The 23372-nt window shown below is 38.1% G+C and overlaps 1 protein-coding gene and 1 long non-coding RNA gene across 6 annotated transcripts in view; one reads left to right on the forward strand and one right to left on the reverse strand.

Moving 5' to 3' along the window:
• The window catches only part of LOC135163441 (polypyrimidine tract-binding protein 2), a 73530-nt gene that overhangs the window by 41420 nt on the left and 8738 nt on the right, over positions 1-23372 (forward strand). For 4 of the 5 annotated variants that reach the window (XM_064122887.1, XM_064122886.1, XM_064122890.1 and 1 more), the window contains 4 exons: positions 1179-1283; positions 6924-7073; positions 14903-15088; positions 18859-19002. In XM_064122887.1, coding sequence (XP_063978957.1) covers positions 1179-1283; positions 6924-7073; positions 14903-15088; positions 18859-19002 — 585 coding nt within the window. The remainder of the gene's footprint in view (positions 1-1178; positions 1284-6923; positions 7074-14902; positions 15089-18858; positions 19003-23372) is intronic. The other variant, XM_064122888.1, reaches the window with a different exon arrangement.
• Positions 7850-18626, reverse strand: LOC135163451 (uncharacterized). The gene is made up of 3 exons (XR_010299119.1): positions 18525-18626; positions 9827-10017; positions 7850-9246 (listed from the first exon to the last, which is right to left on the reverse strand). It is a non-coding gene; the product is annotated as an uncharacterized LOC135163451 (long non-coding RNA).

Below are 23372 nucleotides of genomic sequence, written 5' to 3' on the forward strand. Positions count from 1 at the left end.
TCCTTTCTGCCTCATGATGGTTAATATTATGGTCATGTTGGGGATAATGAGGCCGGGCAATCAATGAAAATTCCATGATTACACGATATTGGGGCAATTTTACCAGTGGTACGGTGAAAATTGTTTATCACTTATTTTTAGTTGTTCCATAATGTTCAGTAAAAATTTAATGCAGCTGAACAATTTAATGAAATTTTTACTGAACATTTGTTTGCGTGCATTGAATCTCATTTACTCGCGGATTACGTTTCCAAACGTAATCATTATCCGCTGTTTTCTCTCTTCCTGTATTCAGGTCAAATAATTAAACTTTAAAATAAACTTTAAAGTTCAATTCTGAGAATTTACTCTCGTGTATTACAAGTTATCGATATTTTTGAATATATGAATATAGCATTTCATCTCATGTAATATCACACAACACTCTATGTTCGTAGTTTTACTCTTGTTGTGTCTCCAACATCCGGGTCGTTGGAGTAACCTCCTGAAATCCCTCAGTCCCTTTGATCTGCTATTCCGTCTCCTCGGCCTCTCAAAAGGATAATGTTCTAAAACCCATTTCTAAATCTTTTCTCTCTCCATTCGTATTTTTTCCCCATCCATATCTCTCAAATGTAACCTTTTATAAATTTTTCAAAAATAAATTTTCCATTTCGATGAAAAATATTTTGATAGCAAAGAAAATAAATGAAAGGGGAAAAATAATAATCAACAGACAAATATCTACGTTCTCTCGTTGATAAATAGAGCTACCTTTTAAGAATTTACTTAGTGGTTTGGTTTTACCCAGACACCCTCTTCACTCCCTCCCCTTTCCACCATTTCGTTGCCTACAGTCTATTATTTATTTCATCATTTATTACATCCATGAACCTATACAATTTAGTACCGGCATTGTATATTTAACGCGCTGCAAAAGCAGCGGTGGCGGCTCACCATTATCCCATCCGCTGAGTTTCCACCCCTCGCAGATGACTCCTTTTTAATAAAATACCACCCCATATTGTCCACTGCTGTGTTAATCCCGTGTTTTTGTTTTTTACTTCGGAATTAATATTGATATGGTGTATATACACTCGCAAAGAGGAAAAACTCTTTGAAGCTTCAGTGCTCGCACTGGCTCGTTATTAATTTGCAAAGAGAATTAAAATTTCCATCATCTTTTTCAATTGTTTCAGCGAGGAAGCGATGAACTTTTGTCGCAGAGCGGTGCAGTAAACAATGGTGCTTCAATGAGCCCCCAGCCGCATCACACTGCTGACAACAACAATGACGCCAAAAAGGTACGTTTTTATATTTTGAATTTTTCTTTTTTCAATATTTTTCACGCGTGAAAGACACTGGTCGACGTGGTGTTGTACAGGCTAATGCAATATCACATGTCCTTTGGTGTAGTCGGTGGTTCAACGGTGTTTCGATCGATGAACCATTGCCCCTCGGTACACGCGTCAAATATTTCACGTACGCCCAGAGAAATGTTTAATTAAAATTATTCCGGTCATTTTTATTTTTTGCATTCATTTGCTGGGAAAAATAGAAGGGGAAATTACGGTTATGTTGGAATTTTTAGGAAATTGTAAATTTTTAATGCCGAAATGTTTCACAATTTCCGGAATTCGGCACGAGAAATTTTGATAAAATTGTTTTACAGTTAAAAATGTTGAATGGCCAGGAATTTTTATGCAGGTTATTAACATACTTTATCAATTATTGAATCCGTGTCTAATGGTGTAAAATAGGTATCTCGATAGGTTTGGGATTTTTTTATTTTAAACGCAGAAACAAAGGCTCCAAACCAGCGATATACAAACAAAGAAAAAAGGAAAAATAATTCTCTCATGTGGAAAAATGCAGTACAGTGTAGGAAATAACTGAAATATCTGCCGAGCCGGCTAAAATGCGTCTTGCAACTTTTAGGGGAAAAGGTTTTTGAAGGGTGAGAGTCGTGATATACTCCAGTCACAACCATTCAACCTGCAATTCAAGAATACGACGTGAGCTCTAACAACCATTAATATTGCCGCTGCACACAGCCTGAATAATGATCTTTTCTATTTTTCTCTTTTTGTTTTTCGTCATTCCATTATTCGATCTGGAAGAAAATGAGGAGTAAGCCCTTGTGGCTTGTCATTTTTCATTTCCTGAAATACATTCCATAAATATACTTCTAAAGTACACCGATTCATTAAAATTTCGGTAAATTCTCCCTTGAAAGAAATGGAAAATCCCATTGTTGTTCTATGCCAAGAGTATGAAAATCAATAAACCGCTCGAAATTTTAATTTAATCATTTCATAAATAAAATTTCATAAAATCCAGAGAATAATTGATAACTAGTGTAATTTTGTTTCTGATTTTTCCTACTTGATTTTTTGTAATAATTTTCCCTTTGAGTTGAATGCAATACCCTTATCACAAAAAACACCTTCATATTTCCCATGAAATTTCAAATTATTTCGAGCAGTAGAGACTGACTCCCCCAAAATTATCATTCCTATATTATCCTCAACATTTGTACAGAATTATTCTTCATCAATTGCAACCAGGGCACATATTTTCCATGCCATATCCATTTCACATGCAATATTAACCGAATCACACCATAGATAACCATAACTTAAGGTTATATCTTGGCTAATATGGGACTTTGATGCATTGAAAACTGAGAGCGCATCTATGGGAGGCTATCACGCGCTCAACCTTTTAGTGGTTACACATATGCATTTACAATGATACCTGAATTTGAATTCCAAAGGACCTCGAAATATGAATGATGTAAATTGATTCGCCAAAGCACACACATGAATATTTGCGAGAATAAAATTCTTCAATCGTGTTTTTTTCGGTTTACCATCGTAATGTTCATTTTTCACAGTGGCAAAAAATAAAAATGTTGATATACAATGAGAAAAAAATGAACATTATTGATGGAGTTGGACCACTTGAGTTTGTTCGGCCAGATGGTGGAGAGTGTACGGGTGAAGACAGTTGACGAAGGTGTATGCACCTATATACGTTTACAAACTGGCACAATGTGCACTTTTGATTAATTGCAGAGTCTTATCTGTCCCATAATACCAGATTACGACGCTGACGTGCATTTTTGTGCATAAACGTTCAAAGCCCTCTAGGAACCCCTTCAAATACTCCATAATTAGGAGAGTTGAAGTCGTATAAACATAATTCAATCTGCTAATAAATGTTAAGTCTTCTTTTACTGAGAACTTTATCCTCTAGAACATCAGAAATTTCGAAAAATGAAAAATCATTAACGAATTTGATCCCAAGTTCAATCCAAGATAGATAATTTTGGTAAAAGCAAATATTTCTCTCAAGTAAATAAATATTTGTCAAGAATTATTTTTTTATCTTATTGTGGGAGGAATTTCTTATTTTCAAATCGAGAACTCACTTTCCTACTTATGTAACCTTTTTGGAGGAGGACTCTTTTTACCCCGATCTTTGTATTCATCTCATTTGAAATGGTTTTCGGACCAATAACACTAGGGTGTTTGTTGCTCTATTTTAAGAGGTGGAAATCGCGTTATCTATCTCACGGGCGTTCGAGCTTTCTCTGGGGGGGTTTAGCTTTCAGGGTGATTGCACAGCAAGCCGTTAAGAGTTTTATAGTTACCCTTCCATGTAACGACGCGATCTCACGTAAGGGCTCATGGGGTAACAGCGGTTTAGTCTTTTACTTTCTGGGTACAAGACCCCTCATCAAAGGGTTATGCACACTTACTCGTTTGTACACCATATATGGCATATTCTGTCAGTTAAATATGTGTGTTGGGTTAATCGTCCCTCTCTTTCCTCAGCGCTGACCCTTTTTTTTACTTTTATGTAAAAATGAATTTCAATTTCCCTTAATTTTTCCTTGTTAAACGAAATTTAACGCTTTGCGTGGGATCATTTTGAGTGTTTTTCCACTAAAGTATTTGCGATTTCAACGTCGTAACTATTTCATGAATTCATTCAGTTTTACTTGATATGAGAAATCTCTCTCTTGTCATCAGGAAATTGCTCTCCTCTTTAAGACAACTACAACATTTCTTCGGGAAGTTTTTTTTTCCTCAATCCCTTTTCGTACTTCTGAAAACAATTTTCTTTTTCCGCCTATCACCGAGGGGCCCTTGTCCTATGAAACCATTGATTTGAGTAGTTGCATTCAAAGCAGAAGAACCACCAAAATTGTACACTACATTTATGTGATCATCCTCTGGATGTACTGTCCCAGCCAAATCAATCAATGGAATAAATGGAGTGCGATGGTAAAAGAATCGAGGAATGAGCGATTGGTTTGAGGGAAAGATGGTATGAAAAATTTGAGAGGGTGAGGGATAGAAGAGAGAGAGGGACTTCCGAGTGTACAGTACAGTTGGTAGGGTAAGCGCATAGCCAAAGTGGACTCGGGCCGTGCAACCAGGAGCTTGACTGGAACGACGAGCTCAGTAATGCATATTGACGTTTTGCCGATAATTCAAGCGGCGCCCTAGTGCGCGAGAGAGAATCAACTATAGGTTCAGTCTATATATACTGATCGAGGGTGGTGGAGCTTGGTATATAGTGGTTACCAACGATGCCTAGTCAGCCAACCGAAGATAAAGAGAAAACGTGACAACTAAACCGGCCCAGCAAAATTCAAGAAGAAACACAGATGTACTTTTCTTCGTTACTACTTGAGATATGTTTCATTAGTTTTTTTTTATTTATTTATTTCTCTTCGTTTGTGTTCATTTGCGGAATAAAAATGTTGGTGATGGGTATGATTACCGGAAGCTACGTCTGTTATCGTTAAATACAATTTCAATCCGTTCTGCAAATAGGGTTGCGATCAAATATCTGATTATTGTGTAGATTTTCGACAGGACAAGGTGATAAATAATTGGTAAATAATTATGAGTGATAGCATTTTTATGAGATTCATTAATTCAAAGTAAATTTATTTGTATTAGCGAGCAGTGGGTTATTAACGATCGCCAGGTTTTGCAGAATAGTAAAGATGGGGAATTATCGTATCAATCAATATATTTTGATTATTTTTTTTTCAAAGATCTCCCAGGGCGTTTTCCCATGCTAATGTCCGTATATATTTTTGCCTATATTTATGGATTGTATGTCATATTCCTTGTTTTTTTCCCCACTGGTTACGAGTTTTATTTGTGACCAGCACGATGGAAGTCGGGGGCTGGTACACACGGTGACCAATTAACCGAATGTTTCTCGTTACGTTACTGGCCCGTTCTTTTGATTGTTTACGGTTGGAAAATTGAATCATCGTTTGCTCGTTCAGAGGCGAGTTCACAGTAGTTCACACATTTGCAATATTTCAGAGAAAATAAATACGACGAGGGGCATATTTGTGAGTGATGAATTTATTTTTACAATTGAGAAAAAATCGAAACCGTAATAAAAATTTTAACCACTGAATTAGTACTTTTGTTTAGTCACGTTTTTTTCAGTAGTTTTACGGAAAAAAGGATAAATTTATTCCTCAATTATTCGTTATATTCGCATGAGAATCGTTGATGCCTGTGATAGGAATGGGTGAGGACATTGAATGAGAGTGTTGGGACGAGGGACGATATATACTCGGCCATTTCCTATAATCGATTTTCCGCGAATTGCCTCCATTATGACCAATTATCGACAGGGATGAACTGAGAGAGGGATAGCGAGGGGTCAGGCTGAATGGGCTTGGATGCGTGCAGGAGTGAGATGGCACAGCCCTTATCAAAGGGGAAAGGGGAAGCTCAAGAGGAAGTGAGAGCTGTGATTGCAGCAGCGACTTGACTGTCTGCATAGTCATTCAAGTTCATTTCAGTTGCATTAAAAAAAATTGAAAAGTAAATAATCCGGAATATTGAATTGAATACAGGCAAATCGAAGCGTACACGCAACCATTGACAAAAATAAATCATCGAATACCAATTCACTTCACGTAAAAAAAAGTCAGTTAAAGTATATAATTTTTTTGGAATAATTTTCGTTAATGAGAAAATCGTAGAATATGTTTACATGACTCTGTGCAGTAAATGGCGAATTACGCACGTCGTGAAGTAAAAATCTGGGTGAAACACGTGCGGTATAAGTTGTCTGACTCACGTGATTAGAAAATTTGCCTACGGCCCTTTGTCCAATCTCCACAACCCTCAGAAAATCATTACCGCACTTGTTGCGTAGTGCTATTATTAGACGAGCAATTTACCTTTGTCGTTTTCTGTGTGTAGAGAACCTGTTGAATTTTCTGAGACTATTCATTCCTAGAGTCGGATGAATTGTTAAGTCTTGTTTAACAAATTTTATGTTGGACATATATTTGTGAGAATTGGTGCGAGAAGAGCACTCTATACCATCAGTGGGGAGTCGATACCACGCCGATACGGCATGTCAGCCCGCTAATCCGATTTTATTGTTAACGTGGTTTTACACCCTCGAGATTAAACGACCTCATATATAACCGCTGAACCATCTAATAGACCACAAAGAAATTAGCTGCTATGAAATTGGTAAAATTACACAGTATATTTTGATGGGAAATAAACAAGCGCAAAAGAGACAAAAAATAATCAATCAATGTACATGCGAAAAAAGGGGTAAAAAGAAAACAGTGAGAGTAGTCGACTGGTGGATTTGAGTAGATTTACCTGTGATTGAAAACTTTGCCTCCGGCTGAAAATAATCGATTCAACGTGCTGGTTAATCGCAGTAGAATCTGCAGAAATATGAATATATTTCTGCGCAGACAGCACACGATTTTTGAATGGCCTTTCTACACTCCCAATTATACTGGCCATCCTAATAATTATATGGCCCACGATGATTTCAATTTTCATCATTCCAAAATGACAATTCGTTTAATAAACTCTCCCATTGAATATTGTCCTAGTAAATGATATTAATCAAAGTGGGTTGTTTTACAGGTGAAATTGGATAAAAGTCACAATGGTAAACCCTCCAAAGTGGTCCACATTCGAAATATCGCCAGTGATGTCCTGGAGTCGGAAATCATTCATCTAGGCATGCCCTTTGGAAGAGTGACCAATGTTCTCGTGCTGAAAGGAAAAAATCAGGTAAGCTTTCATTATATTTTACAGACTAATTTTTAATTACGGCAAGGTAACAGGCTCCTATTCTGAGGATTCGAAAATTCAGACGTAGAATCATATATTTAGCGCAATTATTATTATTGTTACAAAATCCCATACATTTTTCTCCAATATATATGTTAAAAATATGATATTAAAAAAATTCCAATCGTGAAAGAATTAAAATTCATCATTTGATCGCATTTGCCATTATGAATCTGTACACTATTTGCAAGTATAATCACCACGGTTAGATTCGAATGAAATGAAAGAAGGAAAAAGTTTATATTTTCGTGGATTCTCTCTGCAATGAATAATAAACAGAGGATTAAATTTTCAAAATTCGTATAAATTCACCCGACTTAACTCAGTTTTTAATATTTTCTTTTAATGAATAATTATTTTATTTCACCCAAATATTCTATGTATTGAATTGAAATAGGGTTTTACGTTTGATTATACAAGTGCACTATTCACATGGAAAACATTTGTTAATTGATCCCGACGGAGCGTGATTTGGCCGAGAATTAAACGAATGAATATACCCACCGTGCAGCGTAATTTAATTCAGGCCGTTTTTCCTCCCCCTCGGCAACCAGTTTCCCTTGCTATTTCTATCTACCGGCATTGTTTCCAGTTTTGCCATTGTTTATTTTTTTTTTCTTGTAATTTTTTTTTCCCTCAACCAACCGGGGAAACCACCCTACCCCTGACCCCCTCCCGCCCCCTTCTACTCCCCTCTTCTATTCAAACGTCTGCTCTTGTTATCACATATCACAATGTAATTACATGTTAATGAGTAACTAGCCAACTGAGAGCATACTTTTCTCATTCTCGGTGAGTATTTCGCATAGCTTTGTATTGCGGGCTTATTTAGGAAATATGGGAACAACGGGCTTGAATTAATCTCAAACTGCACGAGTATGGGTAAATATATGAATTGTGTTCACTCGAGTTTGTATTCAGATCATCGGCATCATCATAAACGGACACATAATATAGTGAATTGGTTTGGCGACGGTGATGGTGAACGGGGGACGTTATAATACGACGAGCAATTCACAGTATAAGCTTGTGCTTTGTTTATGCCAGTATGGATTAAAATAATGAACTCGATGGGTTGCAATTCACAGGCAAATATTCGAGAGCCAGATGAAGAGATTTACCTCGCGGAAATTACGCGCGCATTAGCGTTCGCGAGGCACCACGTGAAGCACAAATGTCGGGGAGGGGTATTACAGTGAGGAGTGAGACAGGGGGGGTGGAAAAGAGAGAATGAGAGAGAATGGTGGGGTGATTGGGGGTTGAGGGTAGGGAAAGCGGGGCTTGATGGAGGGTCACAGAGTGTGCGCTGAACGGCAATATTCGGGTTGTCGGAAACCATCGATATACATAAATGTTGACCAGGCAAACTGTGTACCTGAGAATATGGCCGTACCTTTGCCAGGGAAAATTATACGAGCCCACGAAACTTTCGACAATTTCATTCGTTTTCTTCTTATTTAAGTTCATTTCAACTGTGGAAACTAACTGTTGACTATTTTCATTATATATTCAAGTACATACTCACATAAGATACACACGTAAGATACACGGTATATAATAATAGTTTGGAGAAGTTGAGATTGAATATTATCGTTATGATTAGACGTATTTTTACCCCTTTCGTCGGCACAACGGAATGTCTTTCTCACGATTCTGTGCTGGATAGAGCGGCTTCCTTTCTCCTTGAAAAGAAGTCTATTACGCTGCAATTTGATTGCACCGATGAGGAATAAATATTCAGAAAAGTAAAGTGCTATAATTTGGAAACAGCGTGTACATTGTCGAGTAATTTCATAGTTGTACAACCGCCGCTGCGCAATGGAGTTTCACGGTGTGGTGAAACATTGGCAAGCTTTGTAGACCAAGTGATAGCGTCAGAGGGTGGGAGTGAGATATATGATGACCTCTGCTCCGACGGGCACTTTCGGCATATTTGCTTTGATTCCCCAAGTTTCACGCAAGTTAGTTTACCACGATGTTACCATTCAACTTCATCTCCTCGTCTAGTTCCATCAATCCAATAATATTCTCGGTGTCTGTAGGTACGAGATATCATCTTGAATTGAGCCTCAATGGCAACGTACCATCCGTTGACGTTTCAGTTAATCTACCCCTGTAAATCAAATCCAACCGAGTGACGTGCTATGGGCATCTATTTAATTTAATTCAGCTACTTCATCTTACATCTTGCGCAGTTCATTATCATTGAGATGTCGGGATTAGATGGATCCCAGAAAAGACAGTTATTTATTCTTTGGTAGATTGTAAAATAATTTTTGTTCGTGATATGTACACAGAGAGCTAACTTTGCGAAAATAAAACATTATGCATTAATTAGTTAATTAATTAAACATCAAAGGACAAAGGCTCTGTGTATCGAGTTGGGGTGGGCCTTCAGTTATCACCAGGTAGCTACTGTGGAAAATGGTGGTAATGAAACGAGACTCGTTTACCCTGTGTTATACACCTCTATTATGGCTGCCACTTTTCAAATTAATATTACAAATTCAATTAAACTTCTGACCCATATATTTCTCCGGCAAATAATCTACACAAAATGAAAGAAAAATCGAAATAGTGCGGAATGAAGTGGATTTTTTTTTAGTTTTCTACTCCCGTTTTTCGTAGAAGTAATAAACAAACAAGACAACATTAAATTGACCCCCCAGTAATATCACATTTGGGATACGTACCGAATTTGTGACCCAGAACGATAAAACTCAAGCGTACGTCTCCTTTGGTAGCATTACACGCGCGTTGGTACTCGGTACATCGCACCACCTGGAGTTTACGATGTGTCACGCCGACCTGGCCATCCAGGATGCGCTCACTTTCCGGTACGTTTCCCACGCATTCAAGAACACGTCGCACTGAGGAAAAAATACTGGAAGAATAAACAAACGAAAATCTCTTTTATTTCACGTTTTGCTGCTCCTCATTTTATTTTATTAGTTTCGGTTTTATCTTCTTTTTTAATATCTCGTTGTCTCCTTTGTCTAGTTGCACCTGAGAATTTTTCAATACCTGTCTTTCGTGTGTATTAGTAAATAGTTTTGACTATGGAGTGGAGTTATTTTATTCTCTCATTATTTATGAACGGAGAAAAACGTTGATTAGCTGTTGAAAAAAGGTGATTTTACTTATTAATCCGTTGATTTTCATCTTTATACGAAGATTAATCCATTTTTTTCTGTGGGTGAACCGAAATGGGGAAAGGATTGAGGTCACATAATATACAAAGTGTATATATATACTTCTCCGCTTGTGTGTTTCTGGATTTCGGCTGCCATTAGGTTGACAAGTGGACGAAACGTCACGCACATACACGGGTTCCCTTCGAATTCAAGACTTTTCTGCTTAGGATCGTACCTGAATGGCGACCGCTATTCGAAGTAGTGAGTGCGTTGAATAGAGATCCAAAAAAATGACAAGTACCTAATGCTGGGCTATTTCTATAGGAATTTATTCAGCTGTGAACACTCCTACCCATTACGTCCAGCTTTATTCTTGACCGGAAATGAATTTGCTTGCATTTCAAGAATTTCCGAATTTAATAATTTGTACTGCATAGAATAATTCACAATCTGGTCCAATTCGACATTTTCGTAGTGTATTTTGTAGAATAATCCAGAATTAAAATTTTTCATTTTCCATACGGATGGGTCGTATGTCATTATTTATTGAATACTCAAAAAGCTCTTCAAACTGAATTTTGTTCACGATGTTGAATGAAACAAGGGTACTTTCATAAGGGATTGAGTAAGTTGAGGATTATAAAATTGACCGATTTTAAAAATTCATTTCGTGGATTAAGAAAATCCCCAAGTTCCGCAGTGAGGGAGTTTCGTAAAGCTTCCGAAACTGCGATAAGCCCCGGGGCTTATTGGGTTGTAGCATAAATTAATTAAACCGAGGCCGCCATTCTGCGTGTAACGTCATTGAAGGGCATGATGTACGCATCTACAACCAAATCGAACATTTCCACCAGCGGCTCCAGGAAATATTATTCACCCAATCTCATGTACTCGTACTGGGTAAATACATCACTGTTTACATGAGATGTATCGATCTCCGATATTTCCTTATTATTGGAGTTATTTAAATCTAGATTTACATTGAGACAAAGCTTGTGTATCAAATGCGTAGAAATGAACGAAATAAACGCATGAGTTGCAAAACAATTTTTGACTGGGGAATTGAGCAAAAGAAACATTCTCAAGTGATATAAATATAACAGCAACATCGTCATACGGATACGTATATTGATATATCAACAGGAAGCAACGGCGAAGCAATGGCAACCGAAGCCACAAAAAGCCTGTCGTAAATTTCAAGTGACTCTACCTCCACTCAAATAGCGTAAAAGAGAGTCAGCAAAAGAGAGAAAGCCGTGCAACGTCACTGGAATCCATGCACTCATCGTGTTTCGTGCAATGTAATTATATAACGTTAAAAATTTCATTCACTTTGACCCATAATTGTTGAAAAAAATACATTCGATCGTCAAAAAGTTTTTTCCTTTGCCTCCGGTGTAAAAAAAGCTTTATATTGGAGTTTAGAATTTTCAAACGTAAACAACAAAGAAATGAATAAATTGCGGAATTAATTGAATCGGGGGACATTGAAAATGTGAGTGTATAGGTACACCGATAGATGATGTTAACAGCAAGCAAATCCTCGAATCTTTTCTATGAGTGTATGTTATAATAATGAATTCACCGCACAGGGAGGATTGGCCCAGTGTTTTCTAAACGAATCCACTGTGCAGCGGCTAATCCGCTTTTCCTCCAGTCCGTATTAATTTTGGAACGAAGCCGAAAACAAGGCAGAAACTGTGAGAGCATTTGATCGACGACAATGGTTGCGTGGTATATCCTACGTGGAGAGAAATATTCAATGAGTATTACGTATTTTACATAATTCCTGGGCCAAATGTAGTTCTAGGCAAATGTGCGGAGCTACAGTGGGAGGACAATGTGGACCATGTGATTTGAACCAAATCAAGGATTTTTTTAATGTATTCACAAAATATGCAGAGAGAAAATTCTTGAAAAATTATGTGCCTGTTACATAATCTGCCAGCCAAAACAATGTTAGGCACAAATTACGGAACAGCTACGCACTTTTTCAGTGAAATTTCAGGAAAATACACGGATAGAAATATTCAAAAATCATTACGAAACTCGCAGTTTGCTTACCGATTACGTAATCGGCGTGGAAATTTTGGCACGGGAATTCAGAAAAAATTACGGAACTTTTTTGTTTTGTATTTTTTTATGAATTTCTTTTCTATGTGGAAAAATTTTGCTAGAGTGGTCTATTCGTAAATTCTAGTGAATATCTCTCTCCGTTCATTCCCTGCTCGTCAGCAGATCCACAAACTCAGTAATCCCGGAACAATGTTACTTCAACTATTAGGTTTTCAACAAATGTTTTACGTTGATGCTGACTCCAATGTCTTTGTATCGGTTGACAAGTACCATGTTTAACGATCGATATCTTACGTACTTCCTGAAGAGCGTAGCTTGTTTCAATTCAATACCAAAGAAATTCATGTTATACTGGAGAAAAATATATCAACTATAAAATGGCAATAAGCAAACGCGATTATAAATGATATAATATTTCTTTGATTCAGTCGGGGACACAATATCCTCCAGAGAAATGCATTTTTTATGTTTCTCTCTCTCTCTCTCGTTCACTCTCCGTAATAAGGCTTGCGTGTAGCTCTCGGCGACGTGCGCCCAAGCTCTTTTAACCAACCGACAAGTTCAAAGGTATAGTTTGAAGCCGAGAAGCCGTTGCATCCCTTCAGCACTAGGGATAAATAATATTCATACTATTCTGCTTTTGCCTCCTCTCGAAGAGGACTCACTAACCACTGTATGACTACTATCGTACCACAGCGGCAACTCAACGGAGTACTTGAAAACCTCAGGCACAAACCAGTCACTTCGATATTTGAATGGAAAATTTGCTCTTCCAGTCGACTCGGGTTTCTAGAAATATTTCCCAGACTTTTAGATTTTTTTCAAATTCAAGATACCGCACTGAGTCCCTGAATTTTGAATACTGCGAAGTCACTCATGGAAGTCCCGAATCCACCATAGGAATTCAATTGATTGAATTAATCATTGAATTTCCACGATCTGCACTCATTTTTAATGAGGTCTGAATCTGAGAAATTTAACTTCATGGAAATTTTTCTCCAAATTGAAATGCAGAGGATCATTCCCAACAGCGCATTATATTTCTCACAACAATAACCCAGATATCATTGCATTTTAATTAAATTAAATTTGATTCACAACCGGAATTCTTCATCGCATATCAACTGCTGTAGAATTTGCCGAGGGAATCTGAGAAATGCGCAGATTGCGAAGTTCATGAGAATTTTTTGATTATCATGAGTGAAGATATTTCGCTTTATTACTTCATTAATTTATTTATCAATTTTTCTAGCGAGAAAACACGAAATTGCGCGCGTTTCGTTGCCGCGCGGTTAAAACAAGACTGGGAAAATAGTAAAACCCCAGTTGAAAAAAAAAAAAAGTATAAAAGTTGAAGAGGTTGAGTATGTGGGATACCAGCAGTGAGTCAGAAACGCGGGATATTAAAAATTCCTGACGAACGTTGCGGGAATAAGTGTCTTCTCAAAGTGGCTTCGAAGTATGACCACCGGCCATGATTCTCGCATGTTTGAAAATCCTGTTGTGGATCCGATAGCATGAGTGTAATAGATATGGCCCGGTGAACTAACCATACACATGCACATACATATAATATAGCTTCCAGCGGAATTCACACACCGTTGAGAATTTGGTTTTGGTTTCGTAGGAATACACTGAACCTGATGCGTAACAGTACCAGTGGCGTATCAGGGATGGGAAAGGGATTGGATGGATGGGGGGTAGAGAAGGGTTAGTTGTTGTCAGAGGCCTATAGCACTCTCATCTCCTGCATAATACACACCATGAACCATGTAAGAGTGTACAATATCATCACAGAAGCTCGGGCTTTTGGGCCGAACTAGTTTGATGTACCGACGACATCGAGAGAGTCCAGAATCCCCCCGGCGGCTGGTTTACGCAAACGCAATTCCATAGAGCGGTTCTATGCTTCATTATGAGGAGACCTAGTGGAAACACGTTAACTGCGTTAGCTATACTGAGTTCGTCCATCCGCGACATTATATTGCGGCATATCCAGCCAAAATACAACTGAATCTCTAACGTTGTTCGGCTATGTGTATAACCGCAAAGCCCCAATAATATCAATCTTCTCTGATTCTCTTCGACGTGTCCCTGATTTTACGACGGATAATACGATCTTTTGATTTGATTATTGCAACTGCTATTCAACAGAAAATTTTATCAGAGGTGTGCAATACCTACCCTAATTGTCATCGCCATTGTCATTCTTCTGTACCAATGGTTTTACAGTTATTCGATGAGTTTTCCACAAAAATTTGTAATCTCTTTGCTCTATCCCATCCTATCTCGCTTCTTATTTTCTCGTCCTCTTTTCCTCCCTCTGAACTGCACACACCAGTGGCGAACGGTTAAATCGTTTCTGTATAGTTATAGATATACACGTGGATATATTCCCCCGCCATTGAATTTTTGTCCTCAGGGAAAAGCCCGGGCGAGCCGCAGCTCGCCCCTTATATCGATTTCATTCAATAAAATTAATGACAAATTGAAGCAAAATTTATGTCAACAACTACTTTCAACGTTGTTAAATAATACTGGGAATCTTTTCAATTACAGGCGTTCCTTGAAATGGTTGATGAGAATGCTGCTACAACGATGGTTGGATACTATGCAGCAAGTGGTGCATCACTCAGGGGTCGTGCTGTTTACGTGCAATTCAGCAATCATCGAGAGCTGAAAACTGATCAGGCCCACAGCAACGCGGTCAGTAGCCCAACCACAAACATCATCGCCACTGTCAACGTCAGTATCTATCATTCATTTATTTTTATTCATCATTTTTTTCATTCTTTAGATTAGTCTAACTCAAGTATTTTATCTAATATTTTTTTTCTCCCTTCTGAGTAATTGTTGATTTCCCTTTCAAGCTGGGATGTACTATTGCAGCATTTCTTCATCTAAATCAATTTCTAATATCCACCATACGCCCACTGGCCCCCGACATTATTTATCCAAAATAGAACATAAACGCCTCAGAAACTGTCTTCCCAGGTCTCTCCCCATTTAACTTAGACCGACAGACATAATTTATATCCGCAAAGTAATGTTCAGTCAAAATTCAGCGATTATGAAATCGCCTCGGGAAATTTACAGTATCATAATTTTTCACAGAAAATTTACGAAAAGACGCACTTCTATTTGAATATTTCTCTTCACATAGAATTATTGTTGTGCCTAGACTAGATGTTAAGGTGTAGCCAGGTAGTGTAATTAGTTGGTGGTCTCATATATCCCTTTAGAGATGAAAAAGACACTCTAATAAAAATGCTCTTTGGTGGAAAAGAAGACGTTGGTAGAAGCGTTTAAATTTACCATCCACTGCCATTATCTTATCCACGGCGTTGCCTCTAGGACTACGTGAATTAGACGCTCTTTATACATCTAGGTGCTTCCAATTTTTACTTTTCACCATCTGTTCAGCTCCTCTCCTCTATTCCATGCCTACGTTGTTTGATAATTAATTTAGCAACCCTCCGGCATTATTTGATACCAGCTTATACACCTCTTTCTCCTTTGTGTCGGCTCAAAAAAATGTTTGAAAATACAGAAATAAAATATTGGAGTAGCATTACACTGCAGCACTACCACACTAATGAAAATTATTAGGGGGTAAAAAGCAGTTCCATAACAGATATTCATTGTGTAGGTAAATTCAAGATATTTTTCACTATATTTTCAGAAATATAGAGTTTTTGGGGATGTAAAAGGGATGGAAAAGGGGAATTTTCATTTTGTAAAATGTTTTTCTGATTTTTAGTCAGGGCATCTCAGGATTTTGCGGGTTGAGTGTAGGGAAGAATGAAGAGGAAATGGGCGCTCTTGTCGTGGACTGGTATAGTGTACGCTGATCCGGGGCCAGCCTCCCTTATCCTCCTTCTTATCCCACTCTGCTCCAATTTTCCCGCTTTTTCAATTCTTCTCGCTCTATAACCCTCGAGGTGTGCATCTCCCTTTCTCTATTGCAATCTCTCCTCCTCGACGTCCATATGAATCGTGAAAGTGTAAAAAACAATTTCATGAACGTAAATTTACATTTCAATTTTTCTATGTGAAATTGTGATCTGGTGATAGTCGATATATACAATGATTTAACCAAGTCTCGAACGAGTAGTATTAGACATTTCTCCTTGCGAATGCAACAATAGCCATCGTTGGCTTTGGCCTCGTTTTTCCTTCTGTCTCTTCGAGTGCAGCCCAGTTTTGTGGAGAGAGTGAAAGGACTTGAGACGACGGAAAGCTCGTTGCTTCTCTGAGTCTTAACGGCTTGCATATTTCACACCCTCCCAATGTTGGATGTACAGCTCTCTCAACAATGGCACATTGTTATTCGGCCTGCTCACGAAGAGAACGCTACGCGCGGGTTTGTGAAGGGCTTGTAAAAGGATGGCCGAGGAGGGGGAGACAGAGTAAACGGCTGCACACTGAATGAATGAGTCGGAAAAGGAAAGGTGAAGGAGCTGCAACCAAGAGGGTGGTTACACGGCCAAGATGGCGTAATATTTTTAATGGAGGATGTCCTGGGTGATCTACGACACCGCATTGTTTCTCGGAGACGGCTCATATATTATTTTATCTGACTCTGTACTCCTTCAGCTTGCTTTCCCTTTTTTTTATTTTTATGATAATGTGTGCATATTATATTTCTCATTATCAGCAATCGTTTTTTCGTTGCGCTTCTCATTTTCTCATAATAATATTTACACGAAAAAAAATGTAGCCTCTTGAACACATTTATTGCTCAATGTAATGAGAAGAAAAACAGAAAATTGCTCGGGTTATTGCACATTTGCACAGTTGCTCAAGAGAAAAGTCCTTTTGACTCTAATCCGATAACGAATTCCCCTTATTCAAAACGATCAACAATTTCACAGCGAGTGGCACAGACTACACTCATTACTAGGGGAAATTTATGCGATTGCCCACTGTGTAAGTCCTCGTCCATTGTCGTCTTCAATATTCAAATTTGTTTCTCCTTATTTAGCCACGTTATTTTGGAATACACAGGCGACCCCAGGAGGGGATAGACTAGTTACAATATAGTATTTACTCTCTTGATAAATTGACGGAGTACAAAATTCAATAAAGGTTCTCGGGAAAAATGGAAAATGTAAATGTCGCGCATTACATGAACAGTTCCCTAATTTTTCACTGAATGTTTCTCTCCGTACGCACAGGAGAAAATGAGACCGATCATTTTAATCCAAATGCCTGGACCACTTCCACAAATTTATCCATTAATTACAAAATACTGAAAAGGCCTCCCTGTGGTTATTAAAATGAAAGAGGGTAGTTCTTAAACTCCCAGATATTTCAGCCAGGTGAGGGAAAATAAGAGAATCTTGAGGAAAAGATGCAACTCTCGTAAACGTTCATTGTCGAATGAAGCTATTGAAGTTAGTTTTTATTTGAGATGTATCATTCCAAAAGTATAACCCTAAAATTTCATATAATTGTTTGGCATCCAAGAAAACGGAATTAAAGTTCTTTGTAAATGAAATGTGTGTCATAAAAAAAGAGATAAAAGGCCTTTTCTCTCAGTGAATGTGTTACAATGTTGATTCAACAGTACCGAGTACGGAGTATACATATAGAAGAGATATATATATAAGCTCTTTTTGAACCACGCTGAGGATGTACGTACACTTCGGGAGCCGTTAAAAGCTCACGCGCTGCTTGCAAGGAAATCATCTGGTATAATGGCGCACGTTGGAGTGTAACAATCGTCTGGGCCACACCAAACTGAGCTATCAAAAGCATCGCAGAAACGAGAATTGTACGATATGGCCCTGCTGGAGTGCAGTTATATCAACGGAACTAACATTTTGTCTTTTATACTTTCGTACTTGTGCACTACAATGAGAAATGGATGGCTTCTCACTTGTCAAATGGAAATTAACTTCTCTCTTTCAATTCATTTCTAAATTATGTTATGTATTCATCTATAAACACAGAATGATGCATTGAAAGACTTTAGATACTCAGTTCAATTTCATTTGCCTCATTAATTTCAAAGTTCACTGATAAAATCATCATAATAATTATCATAATACTATGTAAGTGAATACTTGATGCATAATCAGAAACTCCCGGGTTCGAATCCCGATCTAAACTATCCATTTCGTCTAGTAGCAATCTCTTGGAAATTTCATATTGATGATATGCTTGGATCCCATCCTACCTTATCCAAATCCTATCCTATGATATCCTGTGACGTCACACGAAGATGGATACGGATAATAATAGTTGTATATATATTTAAAGACAAAAACCTTAAATGAGGGAGCAGAAAACAAATGAAAAAAAAAACGAATTAACTGAATAGTCACAGGGAAAATAATGCAATATTAAAAAGCGTACTTTTCTTATCACTCATGTTTCTGAGCACGACTGTGCATTACAATACACCTCGTATATGGAATCTTATCCAGAGTTACGTCAATGAACCTAATGACGTTTATCAGCTGACATTAACGATAAATAATAAAAATATTGTGGTATTTTTTTGTCTTCAGAACACCAACACACAAGTGGCATTGCAAGCAGCCCAAGGACAAACTGTGCAGAGCTCAGTAGATACCCAGGGTGGCCCGAATACTGTTCTAAGAGTCATCGTAGAGCACATGATCTATCCGATTTCTCTGGATATTCTTTATCAGGTAATTTAATATTATAAAAAAATGGATATAGCTCTTTATTCACGTAGTTTAATGTCTCTAGTGAATGTAATTTCACTATTGTTTCGTTGAAAGCGATAAAATACTTTGAGCAGCACTTGGCTCTTGATTATTTATTCTTTACGATAAATTAGTGGAGAAGCGGTTTATGTTGAGATAAATGAATATATTATGGAATTGAGTGTTAAGAGATTAGCGGTTAGTTAGTTGGTAGATAGTGTAGTTGAAACTGCACCACCGCTTGTATTTTCATAAAGTCAAAAAAAAAAAAGAGTAACAACAAGGGAGGGATAAGTAGCTCTACCACGTGGTTGCGTCATTAGGGACGTCGAACGAAAGCCTCGAGATCCCCTTTGGGGAATGATGCAGGGCCTCCACAATGTGGGAGAAGGGATAACGGGAGTGCTTCCGGTTCGAGTTGAGTGGTCCATGCATTTTTAAACGTTTCAAAACCTACTATTTCTCTTTTTCTCCCAACTCTGGCGTTTTCTCTCGTTGCAAATATGCGACCCAGAGTTTATATCAACCCATACCGAGACCCCAAAACACGGTGAATTATATTAACGCTGTTTAATAACTTATCCATTGACTGTGTATTTTTATTCCCTCGATAATCGTACGATATAACGTTAAAAGCGTACTTTTCCGGAACATCTTTAATCTCAGCTAAGGGCTGAGCAGGGCTTAACCAAAGACGTAAAAAGGTTTCTATGTAGAAAACGACCTAGTTGTATTTTCAGTCACTCATCACCCCCGCGTTCCTTTTACCTTTGCACCTGACAATAGTGAATAGGCCGAAAGGATATTAAAAAAGCTTTGCTTCTCCCTCGATCTATTCAACTTTTCTGTTCTTTATTAAATATCGTGATCGTCACTTCTACAATATCATCTGTAGTATCCGCCGTCTGACCATTTTCGTAGTTGTACTACTTGAACTGAAACTAACTATTATCATATGTTACAGCAACGAACACATGCCTTCCTTCTACTAATATAGACGGCAATTTCTAATCCCACTTAAATTAGTCCTGCATTCTAGACTGTAGTTCCACCCCCCGGCAAATGGGGCAGCTTGGGTTTGATAAGCACACTTGCCGCTGGGTATCTAGCCTTCAGAGACTCGGAAATAACTTTCTCTACGCTGCTTGAGTTAAATAACCAAGGAGCTTTACTTGACGCTTACAGAACAATCCTCGAGAAAACAACAATTCATCGGAACTACTATGAAAAGCTTTTACACAATTTTCTAACCGATCTTTTTATCTCGCCATCATTCATCCAATCTTTTTTTTTTGTCCCGCCATTATTTTGTTTGTCCTCCGTACGTGAAAGCTCCAGCTGTGGTTTTTCCCTACTGGATTTGTCCCGGGCTTAATTTATATCGACGTTTTCTGGATTTTTTCCCCTCTTTTTTTTTCATTCTCAATTTTCCCCTCCATTTTTTTCGTTCATTTTTCTATTTCTTGTTTTTCCGATTCACCGATATCCAACTTTATGATCCTTTCGCGTCCTGTCGCGATCCGAGAGCCCTCCGAAAGGGAACGAAAAGAAAAATATTGCGGGAAAACACTTAAGGAGAAGACTTTCCGGTAAAAGAACAAAATCATCGTTCTAATATTCAATTTACCACTCGACGAAGAAACTTTTGATAACGAATACACATCAACGAATGGGTAAAAACAGAGGAGGGAGGGCCGAAAGGCTTCCATAATGCTCAAACGAAGAAAAATAAAGAACAAGGTGGAAAAATAAAGTTGAATTGTTTGTCTTTAAAATGTAGAAAAATTTGTTTTCTCTGCACTTCACCCTAGAAACTTTCGTCTGACTGAAAACTTTGACTTTTCAACGTTCAGGCAAAAGTTACAAGTGGCATCAAGTTTTCGGTTTATATACAGTTGAATGGGTATATAAATGCTCCCTAGTGTAGATGTGTCTATGGAATACCACCTGGGACTCAACAGATTCTCGTCACTTTTAGAGGGTTGGGAGGTGGGGGAGTAACTTGCCTTTTGCCTGATGATTTCACCCCTCACATCACCATTTCCACTTGTGAAAAGTTATCTATCAAATAATTATATTAATCCAATGCATCAACAATTCCATAATTATTGATCAGTTTTATTTGAGGGCTATAATAATACGATTCACCTCAATCTTCGATGATAAATAGGGCCATCGCCTTATGTCACAAATACAGTATTTGCGTCAGTTTCATATGATGTCTAATATTTTCTTTGCATTACGAGGGATGAACGACAGAAACTCATATATCGATATAATTCAACACCACGGCAAATTAATAACTGTTGCGGTGGTAATCAATAACGAAACGACATTGACGTGTAACAAGCCGCGCGCACGTATACTAGACCCGGTGCAAACCATATACCATATCGTGGTGATACGTAATCCCTGGCGTCGATTTTCCAACTGCCCTTGCTTTTCGCCCCCTCTCCCCCTGCTCACACATGTCTGGATAGTAGACGAATCGTCGTAAGCCAACCGATACACATATAGAATTCAATTTCCAATACAAGCTTCAGGGAGAAGCTTTTCTTATCCCTCCTTGTACAGTGTGCCGAGAAGGCGAACACAAATGTTCAACCTCTGGCCCCGATAATCCGCTTTCGCGATCTTCCAAAAAATTGGGGGCGGAAAAAAAAAATCTTCACCTATATGGAGACAAAGCGGTTAATTTAATGGTGACAGATTTTTTGTGAAGGTTTTGAAAACTCATTTTGCCCTGTGAGTCTCGTGAGTGTTAGCATTTGCTAAATAATTCACATTTCTGGTATCAAATATAAATGAATAGGGTAATTAATATCCGTTTGAGTGAAATGAATTGATGAGGAAAGGGCAATAAAAAGGAGGATCGGATCGATGAAAATATCAAGGGAAGGGATGTTGAGACGATGGAAGGAGAATATTATGGTGGGCCGAGGACGGGCGGAAGCTATCGGGTCGACGGCAAGATTGCTCGCGTGCCGTTGGCTTTTCTTGCGATTTGAGAGACCGGCAGAAAAGAAATGGGTGAAAAAAAAAAGAATGAAAAAAGGGCAGAGGGCGGAAAGGAGGCGGCAGGGTCTCGAGTGAAAAATTCTCAAGCGCACATCACGGCCTTCTTTTTTTTCTCAATGGGATTTTGTAGCCCTGTTGCCCATTTCCTTTCCTCTCATGTAGCTGGATCGAAGCGGGGGAAACAAACGCCAATGGGACACGAGCCAAGTGGAAACAATGACACGATAAAACCTGGGGAGGTAGAAAAATAAAATATTAGACATATCTTATGGGTCTGGACCACGAATGACAGCGCTAGAGAGGGCAAAAATTCAGTGTCTCATTGGACAAGTTTTTCTCTATTTTACAATTTCCAGTGGAAATCTAAATTTTTATTTTGTAGATGTTACTGTCAGACAACTATCTATCTCTTTCTATTCACAACAGGCCAGTATCACGCGATAGTCTGAATCCTGAAACACGTTTGTGAGCGTTTTTCCGCGGCAAGTTGATTTCCCACGGGATTTCTATCCACAGGATAGGCGTCCGAAAGAGGAAAAAGTGATAAAAAAGAAAAGGAAATACTGCGGTTACTCCATTTTTAGAGGCAAACCAATTTTATCACTATTTCCCAAGATATTTCCAAGATTTTTCGAGCAAATTACAAGTGTCATTGTGGATTATGACAATGCAAATAATTTGAATACCTATCGATGTCTGACCAATTATCTTTCTTGCATTTTTCCCCTTGACCCTATTTTTTCCATCTACCCAATCGTCCCTAGGACCTTTATTGTTATTAATATAGCCCTGCTAATTCGAGCCAATGTGATCGATTAGAACGAAATGGCCAGAAAAAGTATTCAGATTAAACCATGTTTAATTACAAATATTCTATATGGTGCATGTCAAGAAGAGGAAAACACATTTGCGATCATAACCAGGCAATATCGTTAATGAACGTGACTTATTTACTGTGAGTCAATTAAAAACATACGCCAATGCAGGGGGAAAAAATTCCCTTCCGCATACTCGTCCAAATCCTAAAATATCGTTGCATATTCGTTGTAATAATAAAAGAAAATCATTAATTACTATAATGGATGGGATTGTCGGGCTCATATGTAGATTGAATAATATTTGACGAACAAACGTTACAGTAAATATTTATACATTGGCTCTGGTACCGAACCTACACTGAATATATATACAACTGCTGCAATGAGTTCATTGTCGGCCGCTTAGTTAGCAGGTAGACCATTCGTGATAAGCAATATGTTTATTAATTTCGCACGCTACGGAGCGCAAAGGGTTGATATATACGCGTAACCATGCGCACCCCTTTTCATCCTTGT

This window comes from Diachasmimorpha longicaudata, chromosome 6, assembly GCF_034640455.1.
Source record: "Diachasmimorpha longicaudata isolate KC_UGA_2023 chromosome 6, iyDiaLong2, whole genome shotgun sequence".
In the NCBI taxonomy this organism is placed as follows: Eukaryota; Metazoa; Arthropoda; class Insecta; order Hymenoptera; family Braconidae; genus Diachasmimorpha; species Diachasmimorpha longicaudata.